General features: G+C 44.7%; 1 protein-coding gene across 8 annotated transcripts in view; it reads right to left on the reverse strand.

Moving 5' to 3' along the window:
* Positions 1-656: 656 nt before the first annotated feature.
* Positions 657-16,261, reverse strand: part of LOC149153217 (GTP 3',8-cyclase-like) — a 210,664-nt gene continuing 195,059 nt past the window's right edge. For 5 of the 8 annotated variants that reach the window (XR_016262638.1, XM_089439956.1, XM_089439954.1 and 2 more), the window contains one exon: positions 1,522-1,613. Coding sequence is in view for 1 of the 8 variants with exons in the window: in XM_089439957.1 (XP_089296083.1) it covers positions 1,530-1,613 (84 nt within the window). In the remaining 7 variants the exon portion in view is untranslated. Of the gene's footprint in view, positions 1,345-1,512; positions 1,614-16,261 lie in introns of those variants that run through there. The other 3 variants (XR_016262637.1, XR_016262636.1, XM_089439957.1) reach the window with 3 other exon arrangements.

Consider the following 16,261-nt stretch of genomic DNA (forward strand, 5'->3'; position numbering starts at 1 on the left):
AGGACCTGCTATCAGTACTAATAGAGACCTCAGAATACATTGGACATAAAAGAAACTATTTTGAAATTTATAATAAAATTGGATACACTAGGTGGCCAAAGTGGCACTATGAACTATATGTAGCAGGCATCAGCATGAAACTCCAGAAGCATTTGAGAATTCACATTTGAAAAATCATATGTTTTTTTTCCACATTTACATCAAGAATTTACTGGTGAGGTAGAGGAAAAGGCTTAAAGATATGCCCATCAGGTGTCATTTCTGCCCTTGTTAGTATCCTCGAGTATCAAAGCAGCATTGCGATGGATAAAAGTTAATCATGGCCCGAACAGCCTTTGCCTGGTGGTTCCCAAAATTATGCAGGCCATGGTCAGAATTGAAAGATTGCATCCATAATCATAAGACTTGAACCCAATAGAATCCCACAGGAAAACACACTTATTACATATAAGCAAAAGTTAGCGAATATGCAATCTAAACAATATATTCAAACTGTAAACATCTTTTTAGTGTGCACCAAATTCCTACCTCTATCCAAGAACAGATAATCATTATTATTTAGAAACCAAAGCAGTAGTTTCTGATCTTTGCTTACAGCCCAACCCATCTATCATATAAAATTGTAAGCCATTCTGTTCTTCTGGTCAAGACTTGCATATTATAACTGGTCTAGATTACTGAAGGAAAAAAAATTACATGATACAAAGTAATTCGTTGTCCTATGTACGTTATATATTTTGTAAACAAAACAATTCTATGTTTCTTGTTACATCCTGAAACTGAACTGGGCATTTTTAGAAGCGTTCGACTGCTATGAGATTACCAAATCATTTGGTAATACCTAGTGTGAAAATTTAATATAAAACATGCTCATCTTTCATGATATGGTAATCTTCTTTAAACAGTGCGGAACAAAAGGAAGAGCAGCTTGACTTGCTCTCTTGAGTGCACATAGAGCAGAATATTCTGGATATGCCAGGTAAGAGACCAAAGTAGCTGCAAAATGTGATTTTAGAAATCTATGTCGACACTGCAGCTCTAAAATGATTGTTACCTAATTGGCATCTGACCCCCACAAAATATGCATCCCAGCATTAGAGCCTCCAATTGTCAAACTAAACAACCAATGGAATGTACTTCAAATGTCAAGAGAATATATCATTTGTAAATTTATATAAAGATGCGAGGATTACTAAGCCAATATTACCATGACAAAACTCAACTGCGTGCTATCATGGATGAGGGACAAACCAATGCCTTAAGCCAAGTTAAAATGTGTGCCTTATTACTTACCTGTATTCATAATGGAACGACCCTGAGCCAACAAGTCACATCATCTTGTTTCTGCAGCCAAAATAGTTGACATAAGTATTATATTAAAAACTGTACACATAAACCTATTGGGTTTTAAAGTCAGACTAAAATTCAGCATGCCATTTGTCTTTTTACATGCCAGCTCTAAGGAATTTATGATATTTTCCAAAAATAAACAAAACAAGATCCAGTACAAACCTCTTATACTTCATTACTCAGCCACCAATGTGAACCATTGGTCTGTTTGGTGTCTTTGCTAAATCAAACATGCCTGCATGAGCAGCTTTTTTCCTTTTGACCTGTTTACAGAAGAGATGAGCTGATGGAAAACTTTTATATATGATAACAACATTATGAAGCAAATGAATTTTGACAGGATATATGTCATAGGTTACACTATAGTGCATGTCTCATTGACCCTGTTTTCTCGATTGTTCTCTAGGCTAAGCCCAAGTTATACAACAAATAGTATTAAAAAATGATCTAGATGACATCTTTTGGCCAAAAATAATAGGCAATGTATATCCTGAACAACTCAAATGGGAATTTAATAGATAAATATTGAAATCATCTACAACACTAATCAACACAATTAGGAGAGATCGCAATGTTTATGCGAGGTGATGAATTTAATTTAAGAGTATGCCAGGGACTGTACATTTCAATCATATATAATGAACTTAATACTTAAATGTAATTTACTAATTTAAAATTCAAAAGAGAAATAAAAAATGTTCCCCAAAGCCAACGTTGCAAGAAAAAAATCAAAAAATTAAAATTTGGAACATTAGAAAATGAAGACCATTAACCCAGTCTTCATGGCAATTATGCTCACCAAACTTATAAGCATATGAAAGCCACTTAAGTTGTAAATTGATCTTCCTATTGTAGAAATTTTCACCTGTTAATCTCTCCTAGTTTCAAGTTTGGTTCTCACATCAAGTTTAATGCCCTTCCCATTGTGATTAGAAGCTGATATAAACTTGAATTTAAATCTCAAAAGGAAACACAAGAGATCTACTCTATTTCTCAAATTTTCTGATAAATCACACAAGCAACATTCATGAAATTTGGACACAGGAAATTTGGTCAAGTTGACCCTAGAAAAACCCCAAAGGGAAAACCAGTGAGGAATTTATCATTTTTATATAAAACATGGGTGATACCCTACACCTAGTGCACATGCTCCCAAACAAGTTGATTGCAATGTGCAGGTTATAGGTCTGCGAGCCCAGGGATTGTTGGATCATATGGATCATGTGCTCTATGGTGAGCTCATGTCCCCAATTTGGAGCCAGATGTTACCCACCAAAATGGGTAACCATATAGAAGAAAACTTTTCTCCTATTCTTGACAGTTAGTCGGTCAGCCACATAGCCAGCAACCCCTGACAGCCACCACTAGTTAATGATATACCATTATATCTCCGCCACCTGCATCATCCATTTGCTTCTCACCCATCCAGCATGAGCACATGGATGAAGGTGGGTTTCCACTCAAAAGGTACTTTAATCATTTTGCAACCTGATGCTTATGCTTATTTGTTTTTGGGAATCTGATATGGATTATGTTGTGAACTGGAAGGATGGGCTTTGACCATGATCTTGTTCTCTCACCTTAAATGAGGGATTAATCTTTGATCCTAGTCCAGTAGGACCTCTCCTAATGGCCTAATGGGTATAGGATGGGCACTACATAGGAAGCCCTAATTGAGATAGTGTAGTTCCATCTATCCATATGCCATACTAAACACTTTCCATCTTACATTACAAGCCTTTATCTTACATCCGTTATTCGGGTTCAACTAACCATTGGTTCATTGGGATTTGGCACCCATACGCCGACATACCTGGGTAAGGCCTGTTACCCACCACATTGTGGGTGATATCCTGTGAAAATTTCTGAATCTAACACATCAGAAACCCCTACTGCAATTTCTGGTTTACTATCTCCTACTTGTTCTTTACATTCACAAGTTATTTAATTGCATAAATATTGAAGTAAACAAAAATGTAGCGTCCACAAATATACAGATCATGCACAGAAGTAAATAGAAACAATAACACAAGGGACACCGTTATTTTTGGACAATCGTCCCCGGAAAAACCCAATTTGGGAAACCCGATGCAGCATATAGAGGGTTTGTATTATTAAGTAGATTTCGTGAATACAACTAGGGTGCCAGAAATGGCTCACCCAACAGAGAATTTCCTCGGCAGTAGTACCTTTATCTGGTGACAAATATTCTGGAAAATCAGCAACTAGATGATCAACCCCACAGTGACTCCGGTTGTTCCTTGTGCTGGACAGTGAAAGTTGCTCCAAGCACTACTTTGGAACTGCGTCACCCTCTCCTAGCTGATCTGCTCTTAGTCTGCCCCATAGAATCTCCCAGCGCTGCCTCTGAGGCCCTCTGCGTCCTCTGCCTCAACCTTTACAACCCTCTGCACTAGCTCCTTCGGCCTCTGCGTGAGCCTCTACGGCCCTCTGCGCTAGCTCCTTCGACCTTTGCATCAACCCTTCTTGGGCTTGCGTTGTCTCTCCCGGCACTGCACTGCCTCTCTTCTATGTATTCTTCGACCTCCTGCCAAACTACCCCTCACTGCAACTAATCACTTGCTCGATTTCCTCAGCAAACCTCACCCTAGAAAATCGAACTGACTGATCTCTCTTGGTGTGTCACCAACTGACCCTCAAGCCTCCTCTTATACTTTTCCTGTTGACAATTCAACGACCGAGATTAAGTCCCTAATCAACAACTAAGATTAGAACTGGCTTGATCCTTGTCACTTAGAACTTTCTCACCCATATTATATTAATACACATTAATATTTTCATTTTCCTAAGTTTAGACTTAGGAACTCATTAAAAATATTAATTATTTTAATATCTCTTCATCCAGGTCGAATTTCTCCAAACGATTTCTAGGTCTTCGAGATCTCATGTGCCTTAGTCTCTCCACCAAATTTCAAGGCTAGAGCACATCTGATGCTACCAAAAATCAACATATCCCCAGGAAAACATTTTCTCTATGATGAGCCTCAGTCAGCGGCCAGAAGCCCCTTGATGCCTCCTACTAGCTCGTTGTGCCATTCTCTGCCACCTGAACCAGCCATGTGGTCCCTCACCCACCTGTATTGATCGTATGTTTCAAGGTGGGCCTCCCGAATCTAAAGATATGTCTTTTCATTTGATAATTGAGTATTGAGTTTACTTAAAATCGATACCTCTGGGTATGGATTGATGGGGAGATTTGGCGGAAAGAGTGGGCTTAGTTTGTGCGCTTGCCTCCTTGATCTCTTTTGGTTGTTACCCTTGGATCTTTGTCCCGTGGGATCTCCTTTATTGGCCATTTGGTCCTAGGGTGGTACTACTTTGGAAACCCCGACTTTGGGTACGTGGTCCCACTCCTTTATCCGCACATATCACTCCCTTTCCACTCACTATAACCCCATTCAACTTTTCTCGCACCTAGGTCCAAATTCCCATTATGGGTCCACATAGGGCTAGCCTCCCTATCCCCTTGCCCCCACCTTAAGTTAGGTCTAAAATGATGCCCCGAAGGTTGAAGCAATTAAAAGAAAAGTGAAAAGCATAAATGGCCACATTTAACAGGAAATTGTACCACAAAATGCAAAAGATGGTCAGGACAAAAATAATTAGCACGTGGGCAAAAGCCGACACACGAGCTCTACCCCATCCATGGCCACCACCCTGGTTCCATAGGCCCTAGATGAGCCTCCTCTATCATTCAGGACCGATGATTGTCCCAACCCCTAGAGGACAATGAACCGCCCTACCTCAAAAGGGGTAATCATTGCTATATTATACACATCATGCTCTTGTACTTTGAGCCCTGAGTAGTTCATTAAAGAAAATTCATAAAAGTAAAAAGGCATATAAAGAAGGGTGGAAAAATCAAGGCTGGGGCACCTCATGTACCACGATTTCTCCCTCCTATACATTACATACCCAGGTGTGGGCTTCCCCTTATCTAGTTACCCCTATGCCCCATTATGTGGCTGAAGGCTGCCCCTCTCATTCCCTATTCCATCTCACTTATTTGTCACTTTCCACCCCCATTAGAAGGGTGTACCTTGGACATACTATCCTTTCTAAGGGCTGAAACCACCTAATAAGGTACTTGGCTAACCCCCTTTGGATTTTGGAGACACTAACACATGCCAAAGCCTGCCACGAAAGGGCATGCCATTATGAAGTGCCCACTTTGTTATCCATGGTTTGTAAGCTCCTTTACCTGATTATTCTAATGACTGGTTGTACTGAAAGCCTAGGGGATGCATTGGATCTTATGAAGGATTGCAGGTGGTTTCCATTTGGGTTTGGTTTCCCTATATGGGATCCTAACCCCCATAGATCCACATTGGCACATGTAGGGTGTGCATAGAGAGCCATGGGCCTCCATAGCAGCAGACAACACTCCACAGATCTTCATGGATGTTTAGAGACTACTAGCAATCCACTTTTGGGATGATGGTGACATGATTGGTACATTATGCCCAGCAGGCCCCCACAGGAGCCCCACACTCTTGGCAGGTGTCCCAACACTTGTACGATGTCATCGCAGCATTCATTCCACCACTTGGACCATTGAAGAGGATCTACATACATCTCTGATTCATATGGAGACCCATGGGGTCATTGATGTGCCCTTAGACCCACTAAGAGCACCACAGGTCTACTACTTGGAGAACAAGGGGCCACCCCCTTGTCCATCATATTCCGAGGAATTTATTCCTCAATATGGCACTTCAGGATGTTATTGAACCTTTGGAGGGCCCTACGACATGCATACATCATTATTTGGCCCCTTGTGAGGCTTTTTTTTACATTATGAGCTAGTATGGTGGGCTTGTCACCATTTATTTGCACATTATTTTATCATTAGGGACCCATAGGCTAATTCGAACTCCTTAGGAGGCTATATATTAATGTTAGATACATTCATTTGTATCATCACTTGACTTGGGATATCTCTAGTCTTAGAGAATTTTCACACTTTTTCCTTGGAGGATATTTTTGGAGATGGATGAATTTTGATGTATGGACTTGGGATATTTCTCTTATCTTGGAGCTTTGTTATGAAAACAAATCGCTGGTTGGATATAATCTATAATGTTGTAAGTGTTTTTTATCGTTGTTATTCTTGTTGTTGTATACTGCTAAAATTAGGGCTAGTTGCTACATTATTGTAATGTGGAATTGAGAAATGTTTTAGTTGTTGAATTGAGGCTTTTGTGATCCATATTAATTTTATGAGAGATTTTTCGGCGTAAATCACAGGCCAATGTTATATGAATGAAATGTCCTAGAGATTATTTCTCTCGAGAAGTTTGCATCATTTTCTTTAAATTATAAATGCTTGAAAGTCTCTTTTCTTTTCCTACTATCTATATTAGATGAAGTTAACTTTCTAGGCCTCCTTGATCAAGAATCCAAATTCTTCCTCATTACCATCCTTGACTCCATATCCCAAGTGAATTAGACACTGGTTCCACAAAAAGGGTGATCATATTAGCCTTCTTTTCACCATTTTTCCCCTTTTTCCCGAGTCTAGCCCCAGTGGATCACCTAGGGCATCAAATTCTTGGCAATTGACCCAAGAAAAAATTTTGATCTCCTCTAAGGCTACTGCGTTGGTGGGTCCCCTCCCTCTACTCCAAATTTGAGGCCATTTTGACGGTGGAATCTCTAGGAATCTCAAACCCTAGCTCTAGGACCGACTTTTTCCTAAGCATCCCCAAGGCTAGATACTAATAGGATCAATTCAACCTTTTGAAGTAAATATTCTTGTTTGATCCTTTCCCCTCACCTTATATAGGATAGGAACATCATTGGTTGCTACAATCCATCCCCGAACCTGGGCTAGGTCCACTTGGCCCCGTGTGGTCCCACTTCTCAATAAAGACTATCTGTCAAGGATCATTTGGGAATCCAAGTTTCCCAAGGATTATAGGGATTGACAAACTTGTTCATAAGCCTATCCTTTCTCCCTCAATCCTCACCCCTTATCCCTGGTGGACCAAGTCCCTTGCTTAACAAGCAAGCAAGCTCCATTCTTCACTCCATCCTTGGGAAAGGATTTTTAGGGTCACTTGTCACCTATCCATTGACATATACTTTACAAGTGAATCCCTACACTACAGGGACTCCTCCCATCAGTGAAATTCCGTAAAGAGCAGGGAGACTTAGCTGTGGTGACAGTGGGCTAAGCCTCCACAGTTGCCCTTAACCTAGCAGATGCCCTCTTAGGAACCCCTTTAGGTCCCCTACTGGTTTGAGTGGTAACAAGGCCCATACATTTTTCCCTAGGAGGTTGATGTAGCTAAAAGAAACAGAAAGAGCATATCGAGACCACAACAAAATTAAAGGAAAGAGTGTCAAAATACAAAAGATGGCCAAGGACATAAAGTTAGCATGTGGGCAAAAGCCTAGCATGAGCTCTACCTCACTCATATGGCCATGAGCTCTACCTCACTCATATGGCCATCACTCAGTTCTTGAGCAATTGTTGCTCCATTACATCAAAATAAGGAACCCTTGCATGTCCCAACCTCGATGAGCAATGAACTGACTCATTATTAAAGGGTAATATAATTGCCACATCATTCAAAGCAAGCTCTAACCCTTGAGCTATGAACAATAACACAGAAAAATCAAGAAGTAAAAGGCGAACAAGAGGGGTGGATAAACAAAGGCGGAGTTGGTAACTCATGCATCAACGAAGGCTCCCTCCTCACATCTATGCACTCAGGGTGTGGATCCCCCATTAGCTGGTCCCTTTGACCATGGTATTTGGCCACGAAGTCTTATCCCCTCCATTACCATCACTATTATTCACTAGCAACTAGCAATTGAAGGGTGGACTGAGGAAATGTTACTTCCCCTTAAGGGCTGAAAACACCTAATAGGGTTGTCCTTTAATCACTCCTACCTAGGGAGAAAACACCATTGTGAGTTCAAGGCCTTGATTTTGGAAGGGTATCCTTATATGAAACATTAAATAGCCCATCACACTCAAGCTTGGTTCACTTAGATGCAATAATGATTTTTGTCCCGAATGACTGGTTGCTTTCACTAGAGTCTGTGTTGTGACTGTTCGGTGGTTCAACAACCTATCTCTTGGGCACCTTTCCAGAGGTACCCAAGCCATTAGAGAAGCATGTTGGCGCAAATAAGTGAAGCATTAAGACTCTTGGATTTCTTAGCAACAACATCATATGACACATGTTCTAAGGCACCTCCTGTGCCCAAGACGTACCACATTACACTGGATTCGATGATTCTTCAGGATGACACAACTGGACCCAGCATGCCCCTAGGCCGGCTTTAGCACCAATTGATGGATTGAAACCGATTCAGAGCCAAGATAAGGATGGTCTCACCTTCAAAGACTAGGGAGGACTTGTTGCACCTGGAAAGCCCTCAACCTTGGAGTAGAGATGGGCACTTTAAGCAGTTGGAGACCCATTGTAATGTTCCTAAATAGGAGTTTAAGTGATATTCCAAATAAATAAACAATGCATCAACATAAAATTAAAAACATGCATCAAACACCCATGAAACACTGTAAAACTGGCACTGCTGAGCCATATATTATGAAATATGAGAGCATGAGTACAATGAAGTGGTGCACTTGGGCTTGTCTCAAGGACAAGCTGGACCAAACCCAGGTGGTGGAATAGCTAAAATGATGGTTGTTCAGTTGCTGCACCACTCTACACTATGCTGTCCCAGTGAACTGTTGATCTGCTGACATCGACCTGCTAGAATGTGCCCAGAAATTGCCAAGAAAATTCTGACCTTTTAGCCTTAGACTCCTTGGACAAAACCCAGAAAAACCCAAAAGTTAATTTCTCTAGTTTTGAATTTGGATTTTCGGCCTCTTTGGAGCCCCTCTTCGGCTACTACTGCCAAATTCGATTTGCAGGAAATAGCCTGCAAATCCACCTGGAAACACCCCTCAAATGTTGCTTTCACCTGTGATAGCTGATTCCTTTCTCCTCGGATGGTCCTTGGCCCGGATGGCTGCTCTCCTAAGCCCCACAAATTTGTTGCCAGAGGCCACTATGCAGTGCCTCTGCCCAGAAATGTGTATTGTTGTGTTTACTGACTGGCTGGCTGCAAAACTCTGAGAAAATGCCTCAGCCCTCTACCTTCCCTGCTCCCGGAACTCCCAGCAAGCTAGGGACCTCCTGGCTACCTCAATCCTCTTCTGCGTATTTCTGGCTGCCTAGAAAGTACACAGTCTCCTCCTCTGTGTGGTTGGGTGAACTGTAAATCGATGTCGGAACTCCTGCAATCTGTATGGAACAGCCTCCCTAGGGCAAGCATGGATAGTCTCCCAAAGTAGAGGTTGAATCTTCCCTGCAGAAAACTCGTGACTAAATAGCCAGTAGACGCGCTAAGCAACAGAGCGTACAAAGGTAAGTTTGTTTGTCAAATGATCATAATGATGCAAAATGAAAGCTCCCTCCTCTTTTATCACTTTGGGCCCCCTTAGCCTCTTGTGGGCCCCTCCTTCCACTAGTTCAAATTCCCTCCAATGCATTCCTTGGACAAGTTCAATTATGCATGTGGGTGGCCCCCACATTCCACTAGCTGCCAGAAATAAAGTCCAATTGCCTATAGTTCCTAAGTTTTGCGTGTGGGATCCTCCTCCTAAGCCAAAAATGATGCCAACATTGTGTAGCTGCACCCCATGACTAATTCATTTGAGAAGGGACATGACAATCCTCCCCTCCCAAATGTTGTTTGCCCTCAAGCAATCTCAAAGTCGGATGCTCTAGTATGTGCTCACCCTCCCAGGTGGCATCCTCATCCAGCGAGTTCTTCCAATGTACCAAGAACTCCTTGATGGTTCTGCTCCTCAATCTCCTCTCCCTGCTCTCCAGTATGGCCTCTGATTCCAACACCAAATGGCCCTCATCATCCAATGGGGGTAGATCAGCTGCTGCGGTCACCTATTGTCCCAGCACCTTCTTCAAGCATGAGACATGAAATACATTATGGATCCTACTCCTCGGAGGCAGCGCTAGCTCATAGGCCACCTCCCCAACCCACCTAGTCACCTGGTAGGGCCCATAGAAGCATCGTTGTAGCTTCTCGGCCCCCTTCTGTTTCAGCGTAGACTGTCTGTAAGGCTGCAACCAGAGGTATCCTATGTCGATCTGCATATAGTTTTTGTTGATTCTGGGTTGTCACTAGATTATCCTTGAGAGCTTTGAGGATATCTTGGCTCTCTTGGACCCAGTCTTTGGCCTTTGGGGCCCGGCTGTCTCCAAAAATAACATCAGCAAAAGTTAGAGCATCATAACCATAAAGGGCATGGAAAGGAGTCATACCGATAGACATGTGGTGCATGGTGTTGTAGCAGAACTCGCCCAAGTGCAACCACCGAATCCACGTCCTCTGCTGACCTGTCACATAGTTCCTCAGGTACCCCTCCAACCACTGGTTGACCCTCTCCGTCTGGTCGTCCGTCTGAGGGTGGTAATTAGTGCTAGGAGTGAGCTCCGTCCCAACCAACCTGAAGAGCTCCTGCCAAAAGCCACCCATAAATCTGTTGTCTCTGTCACTCACAATGTTCTTGGGGAGTCCATGTAGTCTGAAAACCTCCCGAAAGAACAACTCGGCAACCTGGGCAGTCGTGTATCTAGTGGGGATGGCGAAGAAGTGGGAAAATTTGGTCAGCCTGTCGACCACTACATATATGCAATCCTTTCCTTGTACCATGGGGAGCCCCGTGATGAAATCCATCGAGATACTTTCCCATTTCCCCTCTGGAATGGGAAGTGGTTGTAATAGCCCTGCAGGGTGAGTCAGCTCCCCCTTGTTCCGCTGGCAGGCCTCACACTCCCTTACGTGCTGCAGCACATCCTCCTTGAGGCCTTTCCACGTGAACCTCTCCCGAACAACCATGTAAGTCTTCCGAAACCCCTGGTGTCCGGACAGTGGTGAATCGTGAGATACCTGGAGTACCCTCTCCCTCAACTGCAAGTTGGGCGCCATGTAAATGTGCCCCTTGTAATAGATGACCTCATCCATCACACAGTAATGCTCATCTGCATGTGTCCCCTCCAGCACCTCGCAGGCCTTCCTGTCCTTGGAATACTCTACCAACCGCTGAGCCTTCCACTCCTGGTAGATGCTCATAAGAGATAACCCAGCCAGTCTCCTGGATAGAGCATCGGCCACCACATTGTGCTTGCCCCACACATACTTAATATCAAAGTCGTAGGCCTGCACCTTGCTAACCCATCTCTGCTGCCTGTCATTGAGGCCCTGCTGCCGCATGAGATGTCGAACACTGTTGTGATTACTCTTCACTCGGAATCGGTTGCCCACCAAGTACTAGCGGAACTTGGCCAATCCATGCATGATGGCCATCATCTCCTTATCATATATGGAATATGACAGCTCATGCGGTAGGAGCTTCCAACTCTCGAAAGCTATGGGGTGCCCCTCCTGTGACAATACGGCTCCAACTCCTACCCCTGATGCATCACACTCCACCGTGAATGGCTGGGAAAAATCTGGGAGTGCCAAAACAGGGCAACTGCTCATCACCTCCTTGAGGTGATCGAAGGCGGCTTGTGCTCCCTCAGTCCATGCAAAGGCCCCTTTCTTGGTCAAGTCGATCAAGGGTGCTGCCAGCTGTGAGAACCCTTTGACAAACTTCATGTAGTAAGTGCAAATGCCCAAGAAGCCTCTCAGCATAGTCACGTCTTGGGATATTGGCCAATCCCGGATGGCCCGGATCTTCTCCTCGTGAACCTTCACCCTGTCTACTCCAATGATATGCCCGAGATAAAGCATCTCTGTCAATCCAAACTTGCACTTGGAGAGCTTGGCATAAAACTACTACTCCTCCAGAATGCACAGTACCTCCTCCAAGTGTTGGAGGTGCTCCTCCCACATCTGGCTATAGATCAGGATGTCATCAAAAAATACTAGCACAAACCTCCTCAGCTTCCCCCGAAGATATGGGTCATGCAAGACTGAAAGGTGGCGGGAGCATTGGTCAGCCCAAATGGCATGACCAGAAACTCAAAGTGCCCATAGTGGCACCGGAATGCTGTCTTTGGGATGTCTTGATCCCGAACTCTGATCTGGTGGTACCCCGAATGCAGATCGATCTTAGAGAAGTACTTGGCTCCTCTAAGCTCATCCATTAGCTCATCAATGTGGGGAATGGGGGACCGATTCTTAAGGGTCTTCCTGTTAAGGGCTTTGTAATTGATACACATCCCGAGGGTCCCATCCTTCTTCTTCACCAGCACTATGGAAGAAGCGAAAGGACTGGAACTAGGCCTGATGTGACCCAAAGCAAGCAGCTCCTAAATAGCCTTCTCTATCTTGTCCTTATAGGCTTTGGGGTGCCTATAAGGAGTAGTGATGATTGCCTGTATACCCAGCTCTAGCTCAATGGTGTGCTCAAACCCTCTATCTGGTGGCTGCCCTGGCAAGATGTCCCTGAACACCACTGCGTACCTGTCCAGTAGAGCCTGTATGTCTGCTGGTGGTGATTGTGCTTGTCCCCCAACCTCTGAGATCCTCAACTCGACTGCCCATGCAATGTCCCCATGTCGAAGATCTGCCTCCATCCTATGGGCCGAAACTGTCTAAGGTGGATAAGACTACCAGTTTGTCATCTGGCCCCATGAACTAAATCTCAGGTTTCCTCCAATTTGTTGTGACTCTCCTAAGGGAATACAACCACTAGACACCGATCACCACATTGGTGTCTGGCACATTGACCACAAAGAAGTGGTCCATCATCGAGTAGTTTCCCATAACTACAATCAAGGAGGGCACGTATCTAGTGCACTAGATGGTACGGTCACCTGGCACTAGGACGGAGAACCCCTCAAACTCTGCCATGGTGAGGCCCCTCCTCTAGACCAGCTGTGCATCTATGAAGTTGTGGGTAGCCCCACTATCCACTAGTACCGACACCCTCTATCCCTGTACCATACCTCTGATCCGGAGTGTCAAAAACTTAGGAATCCCGCATAGAGAAGCAAGGACTCCTCCTGATGAGGCAAGAGATGCCCCTCCCTGTGGAGGTGGTGGTGGTGGTGGCCTTCTGTCCCCCGAACTCTCTCCATTTGTCCCACCACAATTCTTCTCTACCTCATCCTCCTAGTCGCTATCAGAAAAGACCTCAATGTAATGTGCTCTACTTGTTGTGCACCTATGGCCTAGTGCCCAAGGCTCTCTGCATGTGAACATAGCTTCCTCCCCCTAAGGTCCTTCCTTGTCTCCTAATATAGCTGTCCCCTCCCTTGTGTGGTCCTCGATGGTGGGGGTCTAGTCTCATGCCCCTTCTGTGGGAAAGGGGTCCGTGTAGGAAATGGCGCTCTGGTTTTGGGGATGGCCCCCTACAAATCTCTGGCGCACACCACTGCCTCCTGCAACGTAGAGGGTCTGTGTGACTTCACTAGTCCACGCAAAGGCTCAAGCAAGCCCTCAATGAAGGTGTATACCCTCCTGGCCTCGGACAGATCCGGGACCATCACTGACACACGCAGAAAATCAGAAAAGTACTGCTTTGGGTTGCCTGTCTGGCACAGTTGTGTCAGCTCCCTAAAAGATGCCTCTGGATCCCTCTGATCAAATCGCTCCACCCCCTCCTAGTGAAGTCCTCATACAAAACTATCTGAGCATGCCCCAAAGTGGATAGGCCGTGAAACCACTAGTCATGGGCTTCCCCCTCCAAGTGCAGCGCTGCCATCTTAATGGCCTCCTATTCCGTCATCCAATTGAGTTGAAAGTATGTGTCCATCTTTTCAACCCAAGCCCTAGCTGTGCACTTGGCAGTGCCATCAAATGTAGGGAAGTACATCCTCCCTATAGTTCTCTGCAACTCATAGTTTTGGGTCCCCTGTCCTCTGTATCCTTGTTCCTCTCACTCTGCTTGAGCTTGCAGTAATCTCTGAAGGAGAGGGCTTCTTTGAAATCTTCGTCCATCGCCTGCCACTCTCTGAAGTAGTCCCCCATCTGGGGAGTGTCCTCCTCTCTTGTTGGTTCGATTTGTGCTATTGGCACGAAAGAGGGTAGTGTAGCCCTAGTGGGCACACTCGCTGAAGGGCGCTATGCTGTTGGTGAGGGGTGATCGAAGGGCTAAGAAGCCCCTGAAGTGTCTCCACACAAAAACCCTCTAGGTGTGGCTTTGTCTTGGTTCTGTGATTTGATCTCCTCCAGCATGTCTTTCTGCCCCTTGGCCAAGTCACTCAAAGCCCTCAAGAGGCTATCAAAAGCCATCTCCTCCCTGCTCTTGGGCTTTGTCATTTCCTCCTCTTCGGCCACTGCTTTCCCTTTTTCCTCCGTGTCTGGTGTAATTTCCAGCTCCCTTTCTCTGCTCCTGTACCTCTGCCTCTGGTAAGTGATGTTCTCCTAGTCTTCTCCTCTCATAGGAAACCAACCCCACAACTGAGCCAAGAATTAGGCTCTGATACCACTGTAATGTTCCTAAATAGGAATTTAAGTGATATTCCAAATAAATAAACAGTGCAACAGCATAAAATTAAAAACATGCATCGAACACCCATGAAAAACTGTAAAACTGGAACTGCTGAGCCATATATTACGAAATATGAGAGCATGAGTACAATATATAAATGAAGTGGTGCACCTAGGCTTGTTTCAAGGACAAGTTGGACCAAACCCAAGTGGTGGAATAGCTGAAATGATGGTTGTTCAGTTGTTGCACCACTCTGCACTACATTGTCTCGGTAAACTGTTGATCTGCTGACTTCGACTAGCTAGAATGTGCACAGAAACCACCCAGAATTTTTTTTCCTTTCAACCTTAGACTCCTTGGACAAAACCCAGAAAAACCCAGAAGGGAATTTCTCTGATTTTGACTTTGGATTTTTGGCCTCTTTGGAGCCCCTCTTCGACTACTGCTGCCAGATTCGATTTGCAGGAAATAGCCTACAAATCCACCTGGAAACACCCCTCAAATGCCACTTTCACCTGTGATAGTTGATTCCTTGCTCCCAGGATGGTCCTTGGCCTGGATGGTTGCTCTCCTAAGCCCCACGAATTCGCTGCCAGAGGCCACTGCGTAGTGCCTCTGCCCAGAAATGTGTACTGCTGTGTTTACTGACTGGCTGGCTGCAAAACACTGAGAGAATGTCCTCATCCCTCTACCTTCCCAGCTCCCGGAACTCCCAGCAAGCTAGGGACCTCCTGGTTGCCTCAATCCTTTTCTGCATATTTCTGGCTGCCCAGAAAGTACACAATCTCCTCCTCTGCTTGGCTAGGTGAACAGTAAATCGATGTTGGAACTCTTGCAATCTCTGTGGAACAGCCTCCCTAGGACGGGCATGGATAGTCCCCCGAAGTAGAGGTTGAATCTTCCCTACGGAAGACTCATGGCTAAACAACGATAGACTCGCTAAGCAGCAGAGAGTACAAAGGTAAGTTTGTTTGTCAAATGATCAGAAAACTGCAAAATGAGAACTCCTTTCTCTTTTATCACTTTGGGCCCCCTTAGTCTCTTGTGGGCCCCTCCTTCCACTAGTTCGAATTCCCTCCAACGCATTCCTTGGCCAAATTCGAATTATGCATGTGGGTGGCCCCCACATTCCACTAGCTGCCAGAAATAAAGTTGAATTGCCTATAGTTCCTAAGTTCTACTTGTGGAATCCTCCTCCTAAGCCAAAAATGATGCCAAAATTGTGTAGCTACACCTCGTGACTAATTCATTTGAGAAAGGACATGACACCCATGGAGACCACTTTATGGTGCCCCATCTAGATTTTGGGACCACGAGGAGCCATTAAGGTGGATTTGAGGGCGAACCATCAAATCTTGATTTTTACATGCTTCTACATCACATTTGACACCTTATAGCACTTGGACATGGCATTTGGAGGCTATTTCATGCATGACGTCAGCCCTAGAAGCCTAGCGGCTC

Source organism: Pinus tabuliformis, chromosome 9 (assembly GCF_031772625.1).
Source record: "Pinus tabuliformis cultivar Carrire ecotype Pingquan chromosome 9, CPIR1, whole genome shotgun sequence".
Taxonomy (NCBI): domain Eukaryota; kingdom Viridiplantae; phylum Streptophyta; class Pinopsida; order Pinales; family Pinaceae; genus Pinus; species Pinus tabuliformis.